General features: G+C 43.5%; 1 protein-coding gene across 2 annotated transcripts; it reads right to left on the bottom strand.

Moving 5' to 3' along the window:
- Positions 1-11,950: 11,950 nt before the first annotated feature.
- dusp10 (dual specificity phosphatase 10) lies at positions 11,951-22,602 on the bottom strand. 2 transcript variants are annotated; one of them, XM_020097761.2, is made up of 4 exons: positions 22,394-22,602; positions 20,554-21,413; positions 16,787-17,155; positions 11,951-15,717 (listed from the first exon to the last, which is right to left on the bottom strand). In XM_020097761.2, exons 2-4 carry the CDS (start codon positions 21,365-21,367, stop codon positions 15,452-15,454), a joined length of 1,449 nt encoding a protein of 482 aa, XP_019953320.2. In that variant the 5' UTR covers positions 21,368-21,413; positions 22,394-22,602; the 3' UTR covers positions 11,951-15,451. The 2 variants fall into 2 exon arrangements, with proteins under 2 accessions (XP_019953320.2, XP_069371813.1); XM_069515712.1 differs by having other exon boundaries at positions 22,267-22,559.
- Between the last annotated feature and the right edge of the window lie 294 nt (positions 22,603-22,896).

The raw sequence follows: 22,896 nt of genomic DNA, 5'->3' as shown, positions 1-22,896 counted from the left end.
ACATCATGTTGAGTCTGAGCCTTACAGATCCGTTTAGTGGCCGAACAATCAGAGAGCAGCTAAATCACCGGTGTCGAGAGGAGAAGGTCACTGTAGCTGTGAAAGTGAAGTTAAAATGGAGTATTTTGTGATTTTTATTTTCTTCAGGCAGAATTTGAAGTACGTTTCACCAACTTTGATGTGACTACATAATTGTTCTGACTCATTAGGGAAGTTTATAGATTTTATAGCTGACTGACATCACCACCGTAGACTGTATTTAAAGATGGACGACACATCTCCACTTCCTCCCACTTTATTGAAATTAATCCAAAAATATTCAGGATAGAAACGCTGCCATCTTGCACCGTGGAGCTTGGGGGATGGAGCTTCGGGAGCGAGATCCCACCGACAGATGTACTCGACTAAAAAACATATCGTTCATGCAACACAATTGAAATCATTTAAGTTTGTAATTACATGGAAGAAAATCAAGATATTGAGGAAAACCCTTCATCAGGTAAAACTTAAGGCCTGGAGCTCTCATTTCCTGTTTTCTGATATTTTTTTGCACAATCTATTTACTGTACTGGCTTTTATTTACATTTTATATTGTTTTATACTATTTATTATATTGTCATTAATTCAGCAGCCTAAGCTTAAACAAATACACAAATAAACATATATTCTTACTCCTACCTTTTTATTTTATCATCCATTTATGAAATGTTTATTTGCTATTTATAAATGCCAAAAGTGGGATTGCCACTGGTTGTAAAGAGGTATATTATAATGTGAAGCTTACACTTTCCAGTTTCCTACAAGCTTAAAGCTCCTTGACCTTCTTGTTTAGAATAGTTGAGAATCGTATTCCTGCCACGACAGAACTTAAAATAACAAGTGTGCATGATACTGCAACAGAAATGTGTAGTGCTGCCTCTGTGCACAAGAGGGCGGTATGTCCCTTTCTTTCCATCCTCATATCATCACCTGAGGCGTTCAGTCACAGGCCTGTTGTTATTTCCCCTGAGCAGCAGATAGATGAGAGGTGAATAAATTCTCAATGCATCACTGCTGCCTGTGTGAACCAAGAGAAAGAAGTTGGACACGAGCAGCATGTGAACCAGAGGCATATTGAGCATATGGAAGGGGGAGGAGGTCTCTCCATCTTTTCCTCCTCTAACACTTTCCCTCCCTCCATCCCTCCTTCCTCTTGAAGGCAGCCACCTGCATTATGACAAAAAATCTGCATTACAGTCCAAAGGGCGAGTAACTTCAGAGGCGTTATTAAAAAGAGAAAGCATCAGGAGCAGCACAGTGGACCTGTCCACAAGCTCACGCTGTCGTCTGAGTCACTACAAACACATTTACCCAGAATCCTGCAGCCTGTCAGGCCTCTCGCTCCTGCAGCGATCTGAGGCAACGCGCTGAATCACATCCGCTAAAGATAGATGCCCGTTCGCAGCAGCCGCTTGGGTCAAGCGCTGCAGGATAAAGGTGAATCAAAAGTCACGCAGGGGAGTTAAAAAGTTCAACCTGTCTGTTTTGCAAAGCAAAAGAGGCAGGCGGGCATATGGCCGTCCTGCCCTGTCCTCCCACCGAGGCCCTCCTGAGGAATGGTGTTTGTCAGAGTAATAAAGCTGTCCCATAACCCCACAACCTCTGCAATATTCATGTTCCAAAGTTTGTGTCTCACCAGACAGCTTGATAAGTGTTAGACCCCAGTCTGTTCCCAGGCTCGATGATAACAAGTACACTGTCTACCTGCGTTACCATGGGACGAGCTAGTCCAGACTCCTAACATCCAAAGGCCGGCTCGTTAAAACACTCTCCTCATTGGCCGTCCCGCTCTGTTTTCTGATGTCACAGGCCAGGCCTGGACCATAATAGGCAATGGCTCATCTCAACGTTACGAGCTGTTTATAAACAAGGTGAAAAATGACACTTTTATTGCCCCGTCGCTGCGTCCCTCTGTCCCACCGTGCCCCGGGCCCAGCGCTGTCATATCAACACAGCACTTCTGAGAGGAAATAAGTCAACAAGGAGACAGACGGAGACACAAACAAGAGCGGGACGGAGGAGGCTTTCTGGACAGTGACAGCTTTAATGCAGCATCTCATAAACATGCATTAATCAGAGCAGAGGGCTGGTAACACTGCTGCGACACACACACCATGAGAGAGAGAGAGAGGGACACGTGGATTCAAGTTGTCTCTCGTCCAAAAAATCATCCATTTGACAGCTGAGACTGTTTCCTACAGAACACACAGCAACACGGAACATCTGCAGCAACAAGGAACATCTGCAGCATTAGTGAGCGTCATTAGCATCAGTCAAACACGTTCTGTTCTGTGTTTTTTTACATTTTCCACATTCCCAAGGTGTAATTCATGGATCTTGATGAAAAAGGTTGTGCAGGTAGGAGGAAGAGTCTGTGGGTGTTTCCTTCTCTTTGGTTCAGGTGCGTAACTGAGTCTGTTTTATTGGAGGTGCAACTGGTATCACACGATCAGAAAATCTACATGGTAACTGAAATACTCACCACTATCCTCTGTGGAAATAAATACCCTGGTAAGAGATTCCGTTTCTGTCCACCAGAGAGCAGCAGTGTCCTCCTTCATGCCTGCTGTGCGTGTGTGCGTGCGTGTGCGTGTGTGTTGCTGCAGGGAGCTTCAGCAGCAGCCCCACTGAGAAGCTCTGTTATGTTATCATAGTCTGAGCTATTTATAAAAGTCCTGATTCAGCTCCACTGATGTTTCCATTCCGAAAAACACGAGAACCCAAAGAAGCAAAAAAAAGAAAAGAACCTTCTCAAAGTCACAGCCGGAGAACGAACCGCTCATTAGCTCCCTCAGACTTTTCGTATGCGAGGGATCACGAAGGAATTTGAGCTGTAGGTGCAAAAAGAAGTTTAATAACGTTTCCATCAATGTGTTTTATGTGTTTATGTGTCACTGTGCGTTTTGATTGAGCTTCTGCTGCGAGGAGAGTTCAGACCACACACACACACACACACACACACACACACACACACACACACACAAATGAGTCTGGAGCAAAAAGTCATTATGTCATCCCAGAAAGTTTCCACCCTTCGTTTCATGTAATTCTGTATTTTTCATATTTACTTTTACTAAATCCTATAAAAGGACCAAAAACAACAGATCCCACGCGTCTTCTGCTCGTCCGTCCGCCCCTCTCTTGTGAACACCACATCTCAGCAGCACCTCAAAGGAATCCTTTCAACTTCGCTGGAAACCTTCTCTTGGACGTGTGTCTCGACTGATTCGATTTTGTGGTCAAAGGTCAAGCGCCAATGTTTCTAATTTGTTGGAACTATTTGAGAAATATTTGCTGAAACGTTAAATTCGTCTCAAAGATGAACTGAGTGGATTTTGATGGTCGGACTCGTAACTTCACTTTTTTGTGAATTGGATTCATCGAGATCGCCCAGAGTGATCGCTGATGTTCAGTTGGACTCCAGGTTCTGAGACCTTGTTAGAGTTTGGTTGAATACACGTTTCATTGAATTCCTCCAGTCTTCAATACAAACATGAGTGTGGACATGGATAAAAACTGCAACTTGACTGCTCTGCGGAGACGTACAACCATGAGGCGGAAGTTCCAGTTACTCCTCTTTGAGTTGTTTGCATAGAATTTACTTAAAATTCCAGTGCTCTACTTTTTCTTCTTAAAAATGGCCGTACGTGTTCTTAACCAGAGAACCTGGACGTGGTCGAACATATCGCTTGCGTGGGTGTTTTCACGTGTCTGTTAAAATCAAAGAAAAAAAACCCAGGAACACACCCCCCCCCACCCTGCACACACACCTGGGGGCCTTTAACCTACAACAACCAACATTCACCCCCACTATACACAGTGAAAATGTGCTGTTATCGTCACATTTAAACAACTTTGTGTGTGTCCCCCCCTTCACTATGACCACCATCTTTTTTTTTACCCCACCTTCGTGTGTGGACTTCAGTGGTGAACTCTTGTGCCTTCAGATGTGGTCAGACCTCCGACAGATTATGATGAAATATGCCTCTGGGAACAGAAAGGTAAAATTCCCCAGCGCTGCACAAAATGATCACAGATGATGTGACCTCCATGGGGTCATTTTATGTCTCTTTGTTGTAGGTCTGCATCTCTTTGTGTGTGTTTGTAGTTGTCTGCCTCTTTTTAGTTGTGTCTTTGTTGACGTGGTGGCTGTGGCTCTGGGAGTAGAGCGGGTTGTCCACTAACCAGAATGTTGGTGGTTTGGGGCAAGACGCTGAAGCCTGTGCCCCTGATGGCTGTGACTGGAGAAGCACCTCGTGTAGAAGCGCTGTAGGAATGTGTGGATGAACACGACGTGTACTGTGCAGTTTTTGAGTCGTTACTAAGACTAGAAAAGTTCTTCATAAATATCGATTAACAGATGAGGAAACATTTTACGTCTCTTTTTCTTAAAGCTCTAGAATCTAGTCAGGTAGATTTTGATTGGCAATGGCAATTTGGTACAAACAATCAAATCTGCGTCACCACTAAGTTTAGAATCTGCTGTGGTTCTTCTGCATCACGTCTGAAGACGTTTCACCCTGTTTCCTGTCTCCCTCATCACATCCTCACCACCCTCATTTACTTTCCATCAACACACTGGAATATATACAGTCACACTTTCACTCACAGTAATTTTCCATTGCTTTTTTTTTCACGTCTTTCTGTTTGGTACTCCACTTTTAGTCTCTTCATGTCTTTTTGTATCAGTGCTGAAAAGAACGAAGTAAAGTGAGGACCTGAGCAGACGCACAAACGTGAACCAGTGACTCGAATTCAGTCTAAAAGAAGCTTCTCATATCTATTCAAGGACAGAGTTTTGAATGAGGTTCCAGTTACCATGGAAAAAATTTACCTCTGTCCGACAACCAAAAATGAAGCAACTTAATACAGCGACAGCATTCCTCAGTGCCCCGGCAACATGCCACGTCACTGTGCGTCATTCTGAAAACACGGGTAGTCTCCGTCAAAATTACAAAAGGCCTGAGAATGCTGATAAATTCTCACTTGTATTCCAAGACGGAGATTTGTGTCAAATAGATGGATGGAGAGTTGACGAGAAGAGGAGCCGACTTTTCATCATCCTGCTGCTTTTCAGGCTCCGTGATATTTTAGCCCGTGTGATTGAGTTGCACGGCCAGTTTATTAAACTCTGCAGCTGTTGTTTGTGAAGACACCAAGGAAACAGAGGTAATTGATGGACCTATTGAGTTTCACTCGCTGCATATGAAACCTCCACGACTGAGACGGTCGAGGATGCGAATACGAGCTCAACTTTGCACCTTTCCTCACACAGAACAGTCAGGGACACGCTGGGTTACTATACATGTGTGTGTGAGATATATATACTTACATGTCTACACATGTACACACCCATGGATGCCAGTATAAAAGGTCAGACTCTATTAATACTTAGATTGTTGAACTTCTTGTCTGTTGCCTGAAAAATGAACCGTTCACAAGCTACGAGTCAAAAAGTTGAGATATCCTGGGGGTTTTGGGGGGGGGGGTTGCGACTGATCAACTACATTACCCATAGTTCAATATCTCCAAAGTTATATTGTGAGATTTTAGCCAGATTGAAAATTAACAGAACCCAGCATCCAATGTTTTCCAGCGGAACGTGCACTGTAAAAAAATCAAGATAGCCCATACCCGACCCCAAACGTCACTCCTTTTTTGTGTCCAGCCCGGGTTTCCATACTGAGCTGAAAATGCCTCACTGTCGTAGCCTCAGTATAAAAGAGGAATTGACTCTGACTCTGTAAAACGTGATGTACTCATACTTTTACTTCAGCACCAGAAGGTTGTGTCAAACATTCCATCATTCAGAAGTAAAATAACACAAGAAATAACAAATTGAATAAACTTATTACTTAAACTTTCTCACAACAGTTAGATCCCCTTTGTGTAAAAATGACTGTAAAGTGAATGTGAGACTGGATCATCCATCGAAACTCATCGACATTAAACCAACATTAGAGCAACGTGGGGCTTTTGACGACTTGTGCGAGCACTTAGCCGATAAGTGCAGCAGTGAAATGGGGTCTAAATTATTGTTTTGGCTCGCCGGGCCCCCCCACAGTGCAACATAATAGGTGGGTTGAATGTGTCATGAAGACTGTGGCGGGGGGTTTCCCAGGGTAAAAAAAGCAACGTGGAAAGATGAGGAGGAAGGAGAACAAGGGGCTTCTTTCTCTCATCACATGGGGTTAAAACCTAAATATAGTCATATTCAATGTTTGAATTTACTGAGGGGGAAGAAGTAACTCGACTTTCTGGATTTTTTTTTTCTTCAAAAATACATTTTTAAACATTTTTAAAAAAAAAAGTGTTTTGAATTATTTAAATCACAGTTGCTTGATTTTGTTTTTCCCCCAAAAGGCATAAATGAAAAAGTCCCCAGTTAAGTGGGTGCGTTCAGACTATTTGTAATCCTGCAACATGATGACGCAACTAAAAACCCTTCAAACATGTCCCCCCTCAGGCTGGTGGTGTGACCAGCCCGAGCCGTGCACCGCTCTTCCCTGTGTGTGCGTGCATGTGTGATTTATGGGGATATAGCGAAAACGAGGCCAGCAATTAAAAGAACTTATCTGGAGCAGAAGAAAGAGAAGAGGAGCAGGGGAGAGGAGGAGGGGAGGAAAATGCTCAGCCACACACGTTTCCCAAATTCACTTGTGTAGCTTTAGATTTTAAGGCGAAGAGGAACCACGGTTTTATAAATTTAAAGAAACGGTATTATCACAAAAATCCAGCGTTCTCTCTTTGCAATTAAAAAAAAAGGAAAAAAGTCAAAAATAGGTCACAGCTGCAGAGCCACTGTAGCCTCAACATGTCTCAGTGTTTTGGGGGGAAATATTTCAAGTGTTCATAATATTCTACAATTTTGGGTTTCTTTTTTTGTAGCTTGATTCCTTTAAATATGACTCTTCCAGGTATTGACAAACAAAAGGAATGAATGAATGAACGAGTGAGTGCATTTCCCCTTGAGTGATATTTGTAATTCCTGGCTTTGAAACAGTATTTAAAGACGATATAATTATACAAGAGAGAAAAAGACTTTCCAACTCTGTGCTCCACTTCTAGTTTCATCTCAATATCAAAGAGGGAAAAATATGATTTGAACATGTTCAATATAAACGATGAATGATTCTCTGGAAAAGGTCTGACTTTTTTAAAGATTTAAAATACTGTAGGAGCACATGAGGTCATCACCTTATGAACAATCATCCCAAACCACTTGGTGTCAGTTACTGTTCTAAACCGTTTATGACCACAGTCCTCCATGATGTCTCCCTTTTCACTGTACAGGAAGTTCCATGAGCTCATCGGCCAAATGCAATAACTCGCACCATCCACAAATAAAACTAAAATACCCAGAATACGAACACTGCCATCTCATACATTTGGAGACAGAAGATCTGTCTCATTTCAGGGGCCTGTCCCGTTTAGAAGGGTCCCTAAAAATGAAGCTGACAAATGCATCCTTCCATCCCTGACAAACAAAGTGTAGATCCTTCCCGCTCCAACGTATCCCAGGATTCATTGCTCTTCATTGGTGAACCGTTTTTCAAAGTGGTAATGGTGCTAGTAAGGGACAAGATGTCTGGTGCTTGGTCATTAAACCACTTTTTCTTTGCATGATTATCAGATTCTGTTTTTGTTTCATCCTTTCATCCACTTTTGCAAAATGCATGTACAAGACTCAAAAGGAACACGATAGAAGTCCATTAGGTCATTTAGCTGAAATATCTCATCCTCATCTCACAGGTCAGTTGATATTTATATTTCCTCTGCATTACTCATATCAGAGTGTAATTGGGGAGTAATTGGATTTGAGTGTATGTGACTCTCTAGTAGTGGTATGTGAATGATCTTAAGTTTCCATTTATACATTACACCATCACTGTATATGAATCATGCAGCAAATTAGAACTATTGCAGCGCTGCGAGTAAATACATGGATGATTATGACGTGTTGTCTTCTGATGAAGTGACTTTGATAAATCCCAAACACGGCCACATGCAGCTGCTCACATGGACGCTGCGACATATGGTTTTGGCTTCACCTCCCCCCGGCCTGTGTCTCGCCCAGTGGTCAGTGTGTGGCTGAAATGCATCGAGGCATGACTCTTTAAAAGTCCAGCACGTGCCACGAGCGATAACAAACTCCTTGTCGACTCAGCAGCTCCTGGATGATTTTTTATTTTTTATCTCGCCTCTGTGCAGCCCCACCGGCATCACCGTCGTCTGATATCATTTCGATCTTGCAGAGTCAAATCTTTTCCTGGTGTTGTGTTCTCCTCGCTCCTCGTCCTTCCTCGTCCTCAGCTCCGCCGCGGGTGGCACATTTGCATCTGCTTATTTGCGGAGACATAGCCGTGGAGCCCGCGTCATGCCCTCCTGCAATCTCCTCGGTGCGATGTGTGAAATGGGCCGTGACCTCTTCTACTCTCCATCAAACTGCATCCGTCACTGCTTCCTGCTTCCTGCCCTGCACTCCTGTGGTCTCTCTCTTTGTGATGCAGGAGGATAATTCATAATCACTGCCTCAGAGCTGACTGCACAGAATCCCAGGCCACACTCATTTGCATTGGGCTTACGTCACTGTTAGTGTAGATAACACCTCGACTAATACATGAAGATCATGTAACACTATGAGGTCAAACATGACTCCCACGTGTGATTGTTGATCACTGATGTAAAACCCTCCGCTCTTATTTCTTCTTTGACGGCTTTCCAGATTTTTCTTGGAACCCGGTCGCAGGGTTTCGCTGCCATTCAGCCACAAGAGCATTAGTGAGGTCGTGCACTGATGTCGGACAATAAAGTTTGGCTCACAGTCGGCGTACCAGTTGATTCCAAAGGATGGGATGGATGGGGTTGTAGTAAGTTGATGTTCCTCCACTCCAAACTGACCTGGCTCTGTGCACAGGGCAGGTTGTAATTCTAAAAGAGGAGTGAGCCTTTTTTCAAAGTTAAGTTATCATTGGACAACTTGTCATCTTGTGCAGCATCTTACAGGAAATGCTTTACAGATGGAACATGGGCTGCATTTATATCTCGCTTATCTCGTCTTGTCAATAACTTATAGCACTTCACACTTTACACATTCATTCATTCACACAGCAGCAGTTTTTCTATCATAGTCTGATGGAACTGTTGTCAGGGGTGATTTTGGGAATAATGGCTTGCCCAAGGACACCTCCACATGCGGACTGGAGGAGCCAGGGATTAAACCTCCAACCCTCTGCTTGGTGGACGACCCACGGCCACAGTTTCTCCACATTGGAGGAAAAGGCTGCACTTAAGGTTCAGTTAAATTGAACTTTGGTCCTGAATATACCGGCCTCCAACCCATCCAGTGTCCAAAGAGATTTGAACTGAGGAAAAAGTTTCAGTTCTGTAATCTGCTCTCCAAACAAGGTCAAGGGTCAAAATTCGAGTTGACGGCGATTACGGAAATCCTCTGTAGACCAGACCGTCTGTGTGGCCCATGAAGGAGGCGGTCATCATGGGCCTGGTAGACCACGTCCTCAAAATCCACGTCCCTGAATTGAGACACAGCTTGTAAACAGTGATACACCTGACTCATTTACACATATCATATACGTCATTTAGTGTGAAATGCCTTTTATCTCTTTGATCATTTTATTTTGATCCCAACCTTCCTGTGAGCCACTGACAGACGATTCACAGTGTACTTGAAGGAAATATGTTTCTATCATAAAATTAAATTGTGAACCAACATGAAAAACTGGAAAATAAAAAAATCCTGCATATTATATAACCCCCTGTAATCATGTAGTAGAGCACTTGAAGTTGCCCTGCGTCCTCTGCATTCTTACATGCTTTTATTTGTGCTCCCATTAAACTCTCATTAACCTAAATCCGTATCGTATTGTGGCACATTCTGTAATAATGTTTGCTCAACACAAGCGGCATTATTTTATGCATGAGTTGTGAGTGCAAAGTGCTGCTGTGGTGACATTTAGCGAGGCCTGGGTAAGGATGTCGTGCGAGTGCATCTTCCTGTGACACAGGCAGGAGCTTTGATGGTAACCAGTGCAGCCGTCCTGCAGGCTCACAGATCCTCTGCTTTATTTCACCGCCTCCTCTGCAGTACACACACACTCACAAGTATGTACACACTCGATTGTGAGCGTGTGTGTGTGTGTGTGTGTGTACACCTGTTTGTGTGTGCGTGTAGGAAAGGTAGGTCCTCCTCTCAGTGCCGCTTTGCCTAATACGTCCATGCAGGGTTTGTGGGAGAGCAGCGTACAGCAGCACAAAGATCAGAGCTATTCTGGTGCTCCCCGCCTGCCCAGTGCTGATAGGAAAGGATTAATGAGGCGGGGCACTCATCACTCGTAATTAGAAACAACGCAAAAAACTATTTTTGTGCCTGTTCCTATGGAGAGATCTTGACCCCCAGGCCAACCCTCTCCCTCCCCCAACCCACCCCTTCCCCTTCAGCCACGAGGCGATAGACGTCTGCAAAGTTGGAGTAAATATAGGCCCATAACTCCTGCAGCTATGTGACACATGGTTCAATGGAGGGGAGCGCAGATAATTCACAACTCTGGCTGTGTACTCTGCTGGATGCTCAAATGTCAAGAGGCTGATGGAGGCTGCTCTTAAAATACTCACTGTCAGGCTTGTTTAGTTGATATTGATCCCAATAATCAGTTTCTGGTGTTTCCTGGCTTTGATTCCACCACGAGGCCTCGGTCACAGGGAAATGTTCTTCCTCTTCCTCGTTTATCTCTGAATCTGTTGTTTCTCTTAACATCGGGATGATTCCACACAAAGGTCCCTTGTCTCTTCTATAGCTGAAGCAGTTTGCTAATCCCTCGACAGATTTGTTGTTGTTTTTCTGGTGAAGATTTGTTTATTCCAGCTTCTCCAACTGCTTTGCCCTGTTTTTATTTCAAGTTCTATATTTCCGGGGTTGTTGGTGTTTTCGGTCGGACAAAAGAAGCAGTTTGAAGATTTAAATTTTACAGGTCTGACCTTTTTTTCGTCTTCGTAGGGGAAACGTCATCAACTTTTATCTGGCAATCTCGCCATGAAGCAGCATTAGCATTCAGCATGTCATCTGCTTTTGTTTGTCTGTTAGTCAGCAGGATTAAGCAAAAACTACTGGACGTACAATCATGAAACTTGGTGGAAAGATGCAGTACAGGTCAGGGAAGAGCTTTATTCTTTTTACATTAGTGGATGTTGGCTTTTTTTTGTAATTTTCACTGATTTACCAGGGAATAATTCATGTATATTGTATATATAATAGACGTGTAGGGTCTTTTGGACCTTTGCAGAGGTTTGTGCTCTAGCCATTCAAGGTTAGTCATGTTTTTGTCCACCTGAAGAATATGAGTCCAATATTAAGTCTCCTTTTAGCTCTGCTGTGGTCTTCTAACAGTTCTCAGGACTTCTAAGCTGCTGGATCCTCCACTATGTTCAACAATTAGTCTCTAACTATGAATATTTATTTTTTGGCGCTGAACAGGCCGATTTTTGAGTTTTTTTATTGAAAACAGCTGCCGGAAACATCCCAAAACCAAATTTATGAAGTTGTGAACCCAAAAACCAAAATAATGAGCTGAAAGATCCTACGACTTGTCATAAAGCTGAGAGAAACTGCAGAGCTGAGTTATAATCCTCTGAGCGTTCATCACTATGAGCGACCCCTTACACAGTAAACAGTCATTTGATCCATTGTTATAAATATATTGGTTATAGCCGCTTTAAACACTTCAGTCCCACATGAAACATCTGGCACATTTAAAAATATTTTCACTTCATGCCAGAACACTGAAACAAATCAGAAACATATTTCTCCTTTATTCTTTGAGCAACTAAAAAAAGAAACGAGTCCCTCTGCAGCAGGAAAGAAATCGTGAAAAAATAAACCTCCCGGACGCCAAAACAAACTTGAAGCCTCCCTGTTTATTTCAAAGCTCACAAGTAGGGATTACAAAATTACAGTGCTTCAATTGCAACAGTTCAAGGAGTAGTAGGAGAAGAGTAGGAGAGATGACAGACCAGTTGAGGAATTTTTGAGCAAGTCATGCAAAAAGGTGTGGGAGAAGGCCTCCGTTATAATAGCACCCTTTGTGGAAAAAAATAAATCCATCTGTCCGTAGGTCAGTGCAAAAATAGTAATGAATATATGCATACAAAGAAAATAGATATATATTTATATACTGTATATACTTGACCATTGACTACAGACACGAGAAAGATACGGAGACTTGTCGAGCGAAGCCCAAAGTGGAGACTCTTAAACAAGTCTAGTCGTAAAAGAGTGCACAGCCTGATATTGTTCAAATGCAGAACTGTGTTTTCAAATAAAACGGAGCAGGCCCAGACGCCTCTCGGAGCTGTGAGTCAGGCTGTGACCTCTACAGAAAGAGCAGTGTGGGAAAGACGGACAGCACCATAACGGCTGCGAGTGTCCCTCACAGACCAGGAGCACACAGCATGCTTCTTTTCCAACCGGAGAGAGTAATTTACAGTACGACGGTTACATTGTTCAGTCAAATAGATCGTTACATACAAAAAAGCCATGTGCCGCTGCGGTTGTAGGAACCGGCAGATGGGAGGAAAAGGTACAATATTCTTATATAACACCGGCTCAGATGATAAGCACTCTCTTTTTTCCTTTATGTTTTTTTGCAAATCACTGAAAACAAACGCACAAGCTACAAACGTGTGGTAAATGGTCGATACATACCTTCTTTTTTTTTTTTATCGTATTCAAATATATCGTGGAGCACCAGTAGACACCAATGACAACCGCAACAAAAATACAAGTGAGGACACGCCCCCCCACACAAACATTTGTTTTAAACGTTCCTGTCGATAAGTCGTACGTAAAACTCACTTCAATCCGAGGCTGCGAACCTGATCATGCTTCAACGTCGAAATGTTCGCACACACCTCACAACGGGATTTAATGATAGTCGGGTTCAAAAACACCAACCTGTTACAGTTTCATTTTGCATAGCATGAATTTTCACATGAGGGATTTTTGAAGCTTATTGTTGTGGATGTTGGTGTTGTAAAGCCTTTCTGAGTGGGTCTGTGTTCATTATGCTATGACCACTCCGTTCATTCAGAAACTTTTGGGTTCAGTTTAGACGATAAAACAGTTCACAGAGATATTTGGAAAAAAAATCTGTTTTTTTTTGTTCTTTGACAATGATGGTGTTAGCACTGTGCTTCATATTATGCCTTTGTTGCAAAACAACAGAGAACTGAACAGGACGACGGAGTACTAGGGCCACGTCAAGGTAAAAACTCTGAGAATTAAGTGGGAATATTACAAGCATCAAGTTGTACTGTTACCTGAAAAAAGTCGTAATATTATGAGAATAAAGTTGTAATATTGCAAGATAAATGATACTGACAGAATAAAGTCGTAATTTGTCAAGAATTTAGTCAAAATACTACGAGAATAAAGTCATAATTTCAGGCTACATGTCATTTTAGAAGCCAGTTGCCAGATTTATATTACGACTTTTTTCTCATTAAATTACAACTTTTTTCTTTCTAATAATTACGTGATCATTCTTAAAATCTCCGTTTTTTTCTTTATAAACAAAAATTATAACTCTGCAGCCGCGAGGGGTCTGTCAGTCAAAACAGAATTGTTGCCCGTTGTACCCTCGGTCAAACAGCAGGTAAACCCCAGGCCTAAGAATGAAGGCATGAAGAAGTTGCACCATTAAGTTGAGATTTTTTTCCTCTTCATGTCTGTCTAGATATATACTTGTGTGTAAAATGGGTGAAAGATGAGTATTTTCAGGTGATGGGTAAACTTTGTGTGCGTGCATGTACTTTTTACTACGATTAAGTCCCAAGTTGATTTACAATTCATGGTGGTGCTCAGTTTCTCTCTCGTGGTTACATAATGTGCATTTTCACCTCAAGGATTTTTTTTTTAGCATCTCTGAATGCAGCTCTGTAAAACTCTGCATGTTAATCAGGATTTGCAGGAAAATTTTTGCTTTTTACTGGGGGCAAAACAAATTCGTTGTGATCTGCAGCCGTCTGCACGTGATGGTGCACCGTGCGCAGGCCCACTGGTGACACATGAATTAAGGCATTGATAGAGGCACTAGAACAGCACGTGACGGCAGCTCTCGCCTTCGTGAGGCTGGAGAGCTCACTTAACTGTAGCTTAGTGTCAGTGACGGGGAGTTGCAAAAGATTAAAACGAGGGTCACATTGCTCAAACCAAAGCTGTGACCCTCGGGAGGAGGCATATGTTTGTTTGAAGTGTGCACCTCGACTCTGCTACCCTAGAATGGATCAAAATCAAGTGCATTGATAAAAAAAAATGTAACATGTAGCCACAATGGGACGGTAACATGGGTACGTAACAACAGAGCTGGCCCATGAATGAATTAGAGCAAAAAGCAAAAAGAGCAGAGGAGACAGAAGCAGGCAGTGAAATTCCTCCGCTCTGTTACATTAAACATCACCGGTAGCCCTGTTTTATAATGTTCTCTGATTATTTCAAAGTGTTCTCTCCTCTGCATGAGAAAAAGCGCTTATGGCTGTCTGATATAATATATATATTGCTAAAATATATGCTTCTGTAGATGCAGGAATGGCAAAATGAAAATACTGAAGCAAACACATGAAATATGAATTTGTGGTTTGACCGACAAACACATAAGCTCACTGAAAACAAAATAAAACCCTTTTTTTTTCTGTCTCGTGCACACATCTGCGCCAAATATTACAGCATAACTGCCTGCACCATCAACATAAACGTACAGAACTGAACGACAGTATTCACAATAACATCAAAATGGTTTTTCAGCAAAGAGCTGGAAATGTTTCGTAATCGTTACCCATATATACACATAAGATCAAGGTCTCAGTTGCATTCCACTCTGAAATTATTGCACAGTGAGCCACGGTGGGCTCGTCATGGTCACCCCATAAACCCCTGTATAAAAATAGAACAACAACATTAACACACCAAACATGTCTTCATCTATTTTTTTTTTTTGACAGGCACTGCCGTGGCCAACTCCCGCTTGAGTCGGCAAACATAAACTCTGTGCCACAGTGTGAACTTTAAGAGTTTTTCTTTTGTCAGTAATTGCCCAGAAGCACGTAGTATGTTTTTCTGAATTTCTTTTCCCTCATATTCGCTCCTCTGCGGTCCCAAAAGGAAATCTCGCCAATAACGCCTCCTCCGGGACATCGTCCAGGTCCAAACAGCAGGGATTTTTTGGCATTTGTCATCACCGCTGACCCAGAGCTTTGGCACCTCCAGAGAGTCAACGATGAGCATGAGGAGACTCGAGAAGAACACATCGTCTCTCTCTTTCTCTCTCACGCTCCAAACCGGCTGGTCTCTTGAAAAACAGCGAGCGGAAGTTTTAGCATCAAGTCGGACAAGGGGGTTCGTTTAGACGACCGTCTCCACACCGGTCAGCTTTGGCGTGAGGATCCGCGGCGTTATCCCGTTGTTCAGGTCCTCCTCGAACTCCAGCAGCTGGCCCATGAAGTTGAGGTTGGGGGAGATGATGGGCCTCCTGGTCTTGACAAACTTGTAGGCGTCTGTCATGGTCATCCAGGTGTGCTTCATCAGGTAGGCAATCACGATGGTGGCTGAACGAGACACGCCTGCCTGGCAGTGGATCAGAAGGCCCATACCTGCTTGATGTGCTTCCTCTGCGGAGAGAGGAACAATAAAATGATTAAAACACAACATAATAAATGTTTTGTTTCACAAGGGGGAAGTTCAGACCTGATATATTTTTATCACTGTCAAACACAATGTAGCTATAGCTCCTTTTCAGATATCTCTTGATTAAATGAGCCAAATACTTGAAATTACAATTACTAAAATAATATTTTGTAGAAAACGAGCCGCCATTTGAAGCCTTTTGAAACTTTTAATCTCTAGAAATGACCACAGTCAAGAATTAGACAGAAAACCCTTCTTGCAATGCAGCGACGGCACAAAACTCTGAGCTGCCATTACAGATTCAACACACAGATCAGGTCCATCAGATCAGTATCTGCCTCGATACAAACTCTATTAAGTCGCTCAATGATCAGCTATCAAATGAGCATTTAGCCTGATGTGACTTATAAAGTTCAAATACAGTTTCTACAACAACGAGACAAAGTTCACAGCCTCTGCCTCAACTCATATCCTGTAGTTCTTTGAAGTAAGTTTGAATTCAGAGATAAGAGACCATCGGTACTGTGTTAGTGTTCGGTACTGAGAAATATGGTGGTTTTTAGTATTTGATACTTAAATCTAAGATAAACAAAGATTATAACTTTGTTCTTTACTTGTAATTGTCTTTTAAATGTCAGAATAATGTCAATTTGGTCATACATTTCCATGAATATAAATCTGCTGTATTCAGGGGATGTAAAGAGGGAGGACCTCACAATTCATTTCGTAATGATGATGTGTCACAGTATTGTAATTCATGATTCTTTACCCTGCTCTCAGCTTAGTGCTTCCCAAACTAGAGTTTAGAAAGATAAATCTGACGGCTAACAAGATGATGAATGGAAAACAATCATATTTGTATTAGTTTTTCTTACTATCTGCTTGTTTTCATATACAACAGTAGAAAGTTCAACCTCTTCCAGCAAAGTCTTGACTTTGTCTTTGGTTTCACTCTGGAACCTGCAAGTCTCACATTTTCGCAAAAGGTCACAACACATAAAGCTGTCACACGTCTGCCGTTCAAACGTCTAATGCGAGTGACAGTTTCCATACCGATGAATTCAAACGCCTCCTCGAAGTACTGCCGCAGGTTCTGCTTGTTGCTGTCGGTGGCGGGTAGGCGCTTGTAGACAAAGAGGCCAGTGTCGTAGTGGTAGAGCGGCAGGTGGGTGGTCACGTTCAGGATGTAGCCAATGTTCAAGCGCTGCAGCAGGTTGGCGTCCTGAGCGTCGTGCTCGTTCCCCAGGTAGAGGAAGGGCAGGATTGGCGTCAGCTCTGCGTTCTCTATGTCCGGGGTGGAGGGCAGGGAGTGAGGTAGCGGCCCCGTCAGGCCAGCGGCGGCGCCCGTGTCGAAGCCCTCGCGGAGGTGCAGCGAATGCTCGCACAGGTTCTCGTGGCTCTGCCTGAAGCAGCTAAGGCCTCCTGAGAAGACAGACAGACAGAGAGAGAGTAAATGTAAAGTAAACACAGTTTGGCCGAACAGAAATTTAAAACTTTAAGTTGAATATCCATGAAACTGTCAATCAGCATGTTCTTAATTACTTTATTTTTCTTTTTGTTTATGTCACAGCGCTTGTTCAAACACAAAATTGCATTTTTCAGTCTCTTGAGCATGGACCTAACACTGCCAGGGTTAAGGGTTCAATTCCCACTGGTGTGTTCCCTGCTAAAAATACACACAGTCGTGCTTCTGTCCACCACATTACGACTGAGTAGCAAAACCAAGCTTTGCATAGACACATGATTAAAGTAACTTTAAAGAGCTCTGAAGCACTGAGACATTACAGAAATCCCCAAGTCTCACAACTACACTGTGACATTTGGTTGTGATCTGAATGTCTCCATTATTTGGATATGACATCAATATGGACAGATCAGCACTGTTTCCACTAACAACCGCCGTCAGTCGCAGTCATGTCTGTTTTGAGAACCCAGAGACGAGGGCCAAAATAGCTCCTAAGACAGTTTCCACTCGATGGACAACATGAGAAATGCCCCCTTGTTATTCCGCAGGTAAACAGACGTAGTAAATGTTTAATATATTCTCACTGGACATCTGCAATTCTCCAAATAACTGGTTTGCACCTGTTGCCAGTGATGCCAAAGTTTCCCTTCAGCACAGGAGTTGGTGGGAGGGGGGGGGAAGTGTCTCTCACAAACACACACACACACACACACACGGTATCAGTTCATGTCTTTTTCATGGCAAGAGTTGACATCGTGGCACGTGAGGTCATCGCACAAATTCCCCGTGGTGACCGAGCAGCTGGGGATCTCCTGTCAACTGTGGTTAACAGAAAAAAAAGCCTGATTGTTCACCGTGAACAAAGACATGAATCTGTAGATACTGTGATACTGGCCCTGCTCGCTACGGTGAAGTGTTGTGGTAATAATTAGACTCTAGAAAGGGAAGTACTTACAGGAGCAATGTCACCGAACAGAGAGGGGGATTTCCACTGATATTCATATTTGTCCAGTTACTGTGAGCTCTTTGAGACTGAGCTTTATTCATGAAGGCTGTTGAACAGACATTTTTTGATATATTCCATGTTTATATTTTAATACATGTTTGAACAATAATACTTTTAGTGGATGATATGTCACATTTAAAAACCAAAACATACAGTGGAGTCCAAAGGTCTATCAATATTTTAGTGTATTCATATGGTCAGTAATATAAAAACTAATATTTCAATGCCATTGTATTAAAAAAGCCAACCTATACAGAATCATCCCCTGACTCAGCAATTTGTCTCAACTCTATGAAGCATTTTAGTCTCTTTTAGCTCATGGTTTTGTTTTTGTTCGTAACTTTGCACTTATTGTTTCCTCGGTCACTTCAGCCTCCAGCAGTGTAAGATCTGATAATCAACTATTCAGCAGGAAGAAGTTAGCAACTAGCTGGTCAACAGAGCTGAGACCAAACCAGAACTCAAAGAGTGAATACTGGATTTATTTTCATGAGGTGGCCAGAAACCCAACTCTGAATACTTTCTAATGTTTATTCACCTCAGCCACATTAGAACTCTATAATCTTATCAACCACTCAGAACGCTGTATATACTTAAGGCTTCAGTGTCTTGTCCAATAACACTTCAGCATACTGACTGAAGGAGTCAGGGTTCAAACCACCAACCTTCTGGTTAATGGACCACCCTCTCTTACTCTTACAGATCCCCAATCTAAATTAACATGATTGAAATATGTCAGTGTTGTGTTTACAAATATTTGGATATGCAGGTAAGAAACTGCTCTGTGACGCACTGACTGATGTTATGTAATGAGGACATCGAAAAAACGCTGTGAAAACTGCTTCCTGTTTTGGCTCAAACTGAACGAGCATCTTGCTTCTCAGGTCAGACTGATATAAATATCACTTTTCTAACCTGAGTAAACTGCAATTAACAGAATCTCCAGAAGCAGCATGTCGCTGTCAGATGAAATCTGTCGAGCGTGACCTTCCGTCATCATCTTGGCCCAGAATCAGAAAGGGAAATATGGTTTGTGTCTCTATCACTTTCATAAGCCACTGGCTCAGTTCCTGTTTAGAAATGACCAACTCTGCACTGCTAGGCCTCTGACCCTCAGTTTCCAACACTTAACCTAAACCCTCCGACACCACTGACATGTTGTTTACGGCAATTCTGATGAATAACATGTGACTTATGTGCTGCCGCAGGTTCAAGATGGAAAGATTGTGTGTTTCCAGTGGAGCAGAGAGTCACATGTCGAACTTATTTACAATTAATCATGACTAAGAGCAGTTGGTAACAGAAAATAAAGAACTAAATTATTCAGCAGCATATATACTGTACATGTGTGGGACAACAGTACTCCATGCCCACTTCCCCTGGTTAGAGAGTGCAGTTATTTTAAGGAAGTGAATAAGTAAATTAAAAGTAATATTAGCAGTATTAATTACTAAGGATACATTTTGTGCTTGGAGCTGATTTGTCCAGGTTTTGGTGAAATATTAAAATCCTAAATACAAAATGTTTGCTGACATGGGAGGAAGTCCATGCTGCAATCAAACATATAAACACATGGGAGATATTGTCCATCCCTGACACATTATTTGTAATAACAGAGTTTGAGCCGTTTGATTCCCTCACCGGAGAGGAAGGCGTTGCATTTTGCAAGACCTAAACCGAGGGGAAGAAAGAACGGGACCGTCTGCCGGTTCCTCCCTCTGAGGCGAGCTTCACACAGACGCTGATGCAGCCTCGTCCATCAAAGTGCACAGGAGGACCGGGGGGACGGAGAGAGGAGATCAAGGTGCTCTGATCTTACAGCTACGCCGAGACTGGGAGGCATTCAGGGGAAAAAATACTCACAGCCCAGCCCCCCCGCTACACTACATACTGTACCGCTCTAGCTTCTAACGCACGCTCACACACCAAAGATAGAAAACATGGCAGCGACCCAGGGACTGCTATCTCAACAGGCCCGCCTTATTTACTAACAGCTGCTTCTCACTCGCTGCAAAAATGCTCAATATGTGCGATGTAGAAAGCTGGTGCATGTGTGCATGCATGAGGGTGTTGGAGACGGAGTGAGCGTATAGGATTCATTTATATAAGCAAAATCTGTTGGTGTTACAACTGCTGTAATGCTAACAGGATGACACAACCACAGCCAGTGTGTTGACAGCTGAGATCTGCTGACCAAAACAATAAAGGTTACAGTTTAACAGGCTTTTCTCATGTGCTACTTTCACATGAGTTTATATCAGCCCATAAAATTTGGGGGGCGGGGGTTATGCTTTCAAGCTTTTTTACCTTCCTTAGTTGTCAAACTCTGATAATCAACTTGAACGGTACCTTTGAGGATGATGGGGTCCTTGCCCTCCCTCCTCAGAGACTCCAGGACCACATGCAGGGGCTGGGAGGACGTCAGCCGGTGGGGGTCCATGGTGCTCTCGTCGTAAACCACAATCTCTTTGGAGAAGATGCCCTTAAAGGAGTCCTTGCCCTCACGGCAGGAGATGAGGTCCAGCACAGTGATCTTGCCCTGCTGCAGCCGCCGCCGGCTGATCTTGTCGGAGCAGTTGATGTGCACGGCCCCCCGCACGTGGCTCTTGTTGTACTCCATGAAGGGCCGACAGTCGATGATGACCGGCATGGGCCCGATGGGGTGGCCCATGGGGCAGCAGGTCATCCGCTTGGCCAGCTCATTGGGATGGATGACCCTCACGGTGGATACGGCCTTCAGGGTGCCAGAGGTGAGACTGGGAGTGCTTAGTGCTTCATGGTTACTGACCATTGTGGTGGGGGGCCCGGCATAGCTGAGGTTCGGGCTGCTGGCGCTCACCTGGCTGTGGCTGAGGCTCTGGCTGTCCTTCTCATAGGTAGTCACAGAGCAACAGCTGGCACTGCTGCATCCACACGACAACGAGCGCGTGGAGCCCTTGGATGAGGGCATATACGTTACAAGATTGGCCGTCGCCCGAATCTTCACCACGGTGGTGCTGATGACGGTCTTGCTGCTGCTGCTGCTGTTGCTGCTGCTGCTGCTGCTGCTGCTGCTGGCGATGGTGTCCAGGTAGCTGGTGTCCAGGCGCAGTTGGAGTTCCTGAGGTCGGATCGGCCTTGGCAGCGCCACCACAATTCTGTCGTCAAGAGGAGATGGAGGCATGGGGAGGCCGAGGGCTGGACGACTACGGAGAACTCAACAAGCCGCTCTGTGGGGGACAGGGACGAGACAAAACATGAATTCTGCACCAACAGATAGAGGCTGTGAATGAAGGAGCAGAGAGCACACAGGCCAACGTCTTGTCTGTTTGATCAACAAACTAGAGAAGGGCTATTAGTGGTGTCATCACCTGCAGGGCAACACCCAAGTTGGAGGGAGGATTTACATGTGACAAACTGGTCACTAATAATAAACAGTGAGTCTCAACTGAATCAGAGTGTTTGACATGAATCATCCTCCACATCTACTGTACATGCGTGTGATGTTGAATTTCTCCTCCTAACTCTGCTCTGTCTGATCCAAAGCTCCAAAAAAAAAGATAAAATACTGCATCAACGCTACGCCGCAGTTTCGTCTCTCCCCAAAAGGAAAGTCGAGGTACAAAAAAAAAAGAAGAAGGATGGGGTGCTATTTCCCTCTGATCAGCAGCCTGAGCATTTCATTTAAAAAAATAATGTCAGTACGTTAAAAATCAGAAAGAGCCGAGCATCGCTGCAGGTTGAGCTCCAGCAGAAATCATTCATGGCCAAAAAAATTCATTGAAGAAACCGGCATGAGAACGTGTCCAGAATGTGATGTGTCTCCAGGAGGAGGCAGATGAGCTGGAGGAAATATCACTTCAACACCACCGAGCTTTAAATCCAGGAAAATGAAATCAAATAAATAAAAGATAAAGGCAATGGCTGCATTTTTGTAAAGGCAGGGATCGGAACTTTTGTCACAAATAAAAGAAATAAAGACAAACGCTGGAATAAAACTCTTAACGCAAGGTGAGAAATAATAATAATAACAACAATATCGCCATGATAACAATAATACAAATAACAATAAAACACACTGACCGTGCCAAAATGGTTGCAGAGACTCTACATTCCTCTTCATTAATTATAGAAATCTCTATGACTGTGCATTTCAAAGACAAACTTGCGCGTTGGACACTTCATCACCAAACTTGTGTCTCCTTCTTACCGGGGGACCGTCGCTGGGTTTATCCTCCGCTCGTGGACACTCGTCGCCTCCATTCAGTCCATCCTCGTGTCGCGGATCGTCCACATCGTCTTCTGGGGTTTTTGTTTTTTTTCTTCAGTACTTTTCTCTCCCTGCTTCCCCCTTAGAAATAACACGGAGGGGAGAGAGCCCGCCCCGCGGAAGGACGCGCAGCGGGATTGACGCGACTCTCGGCCAATGGGCGTCTTCATTAATATTAAGTTTGAGTGGCCCCGCCCCCGAGCCGGGCGGGACTTGAGTAGTACAAGGAGCGATGATGTCACTGGCAGCCAATCAAAAGTCTCCCCGGGAGGCTCGAGGAGGGCGACGCGGTGCCTTCACGTGCGGCTCGTAAAAGTCTCAATTGTACATGGACGCTTAAAAGAACACTCGTAGTGGCAAAGTAAAGTAAAATTATATTAGACGGACAACATTGACAACTATTATTATTATTATTATCATTATTATTATTGTATGAATTGTTT

Source organism: Paralichthys olivaceus, chromosome 19, assembly GCF_024713975.1.
Source record: "Paralichthys olivaceus isolate ysfri-2021 chromosome 19, ASM2471397v2, whole genome shotgun sequence".
Lineage (NCBI taxonomy): Eukaryota > Metazoa > Chordata > Actinopteri > Pleuronectiformes > Paralichthyidae > Paralichthys > Paralichthys olivaceus.
Note: the sequence above shows the minus strand (reverse complement) of the source record. Positions and strands in the feature narration are given on the sequence as shown.

What these genes read in the sequence shown, in the direction of transcription:
- dusp10 (XM_020097761.2), bottom strand. Translation starts at nt 21,367, where the DNA reads ATGCCTCCATCTCCTCTTGACGACAGAATTGTGGTGGCGCTGCCAAGG. An exon ending in GGACCCCATCATCCTCAAAG is followed by an intron (nt 17,156 to 20,553) that starts GTACCGTTCAAG and finishes CTGTCTTCTCAG; the next exon opens with GAGGCCTTAGCTGCTTCAGG. An exon ending in GGAGGCGTTTGAATTCATCG is followed by an intron (nt 15,718 to 16,786) that starts GTATGGAAACTG and finishes CTCTCTCCGCAG; the next exon opens with AGGAAGCACATCAAGCAGGT.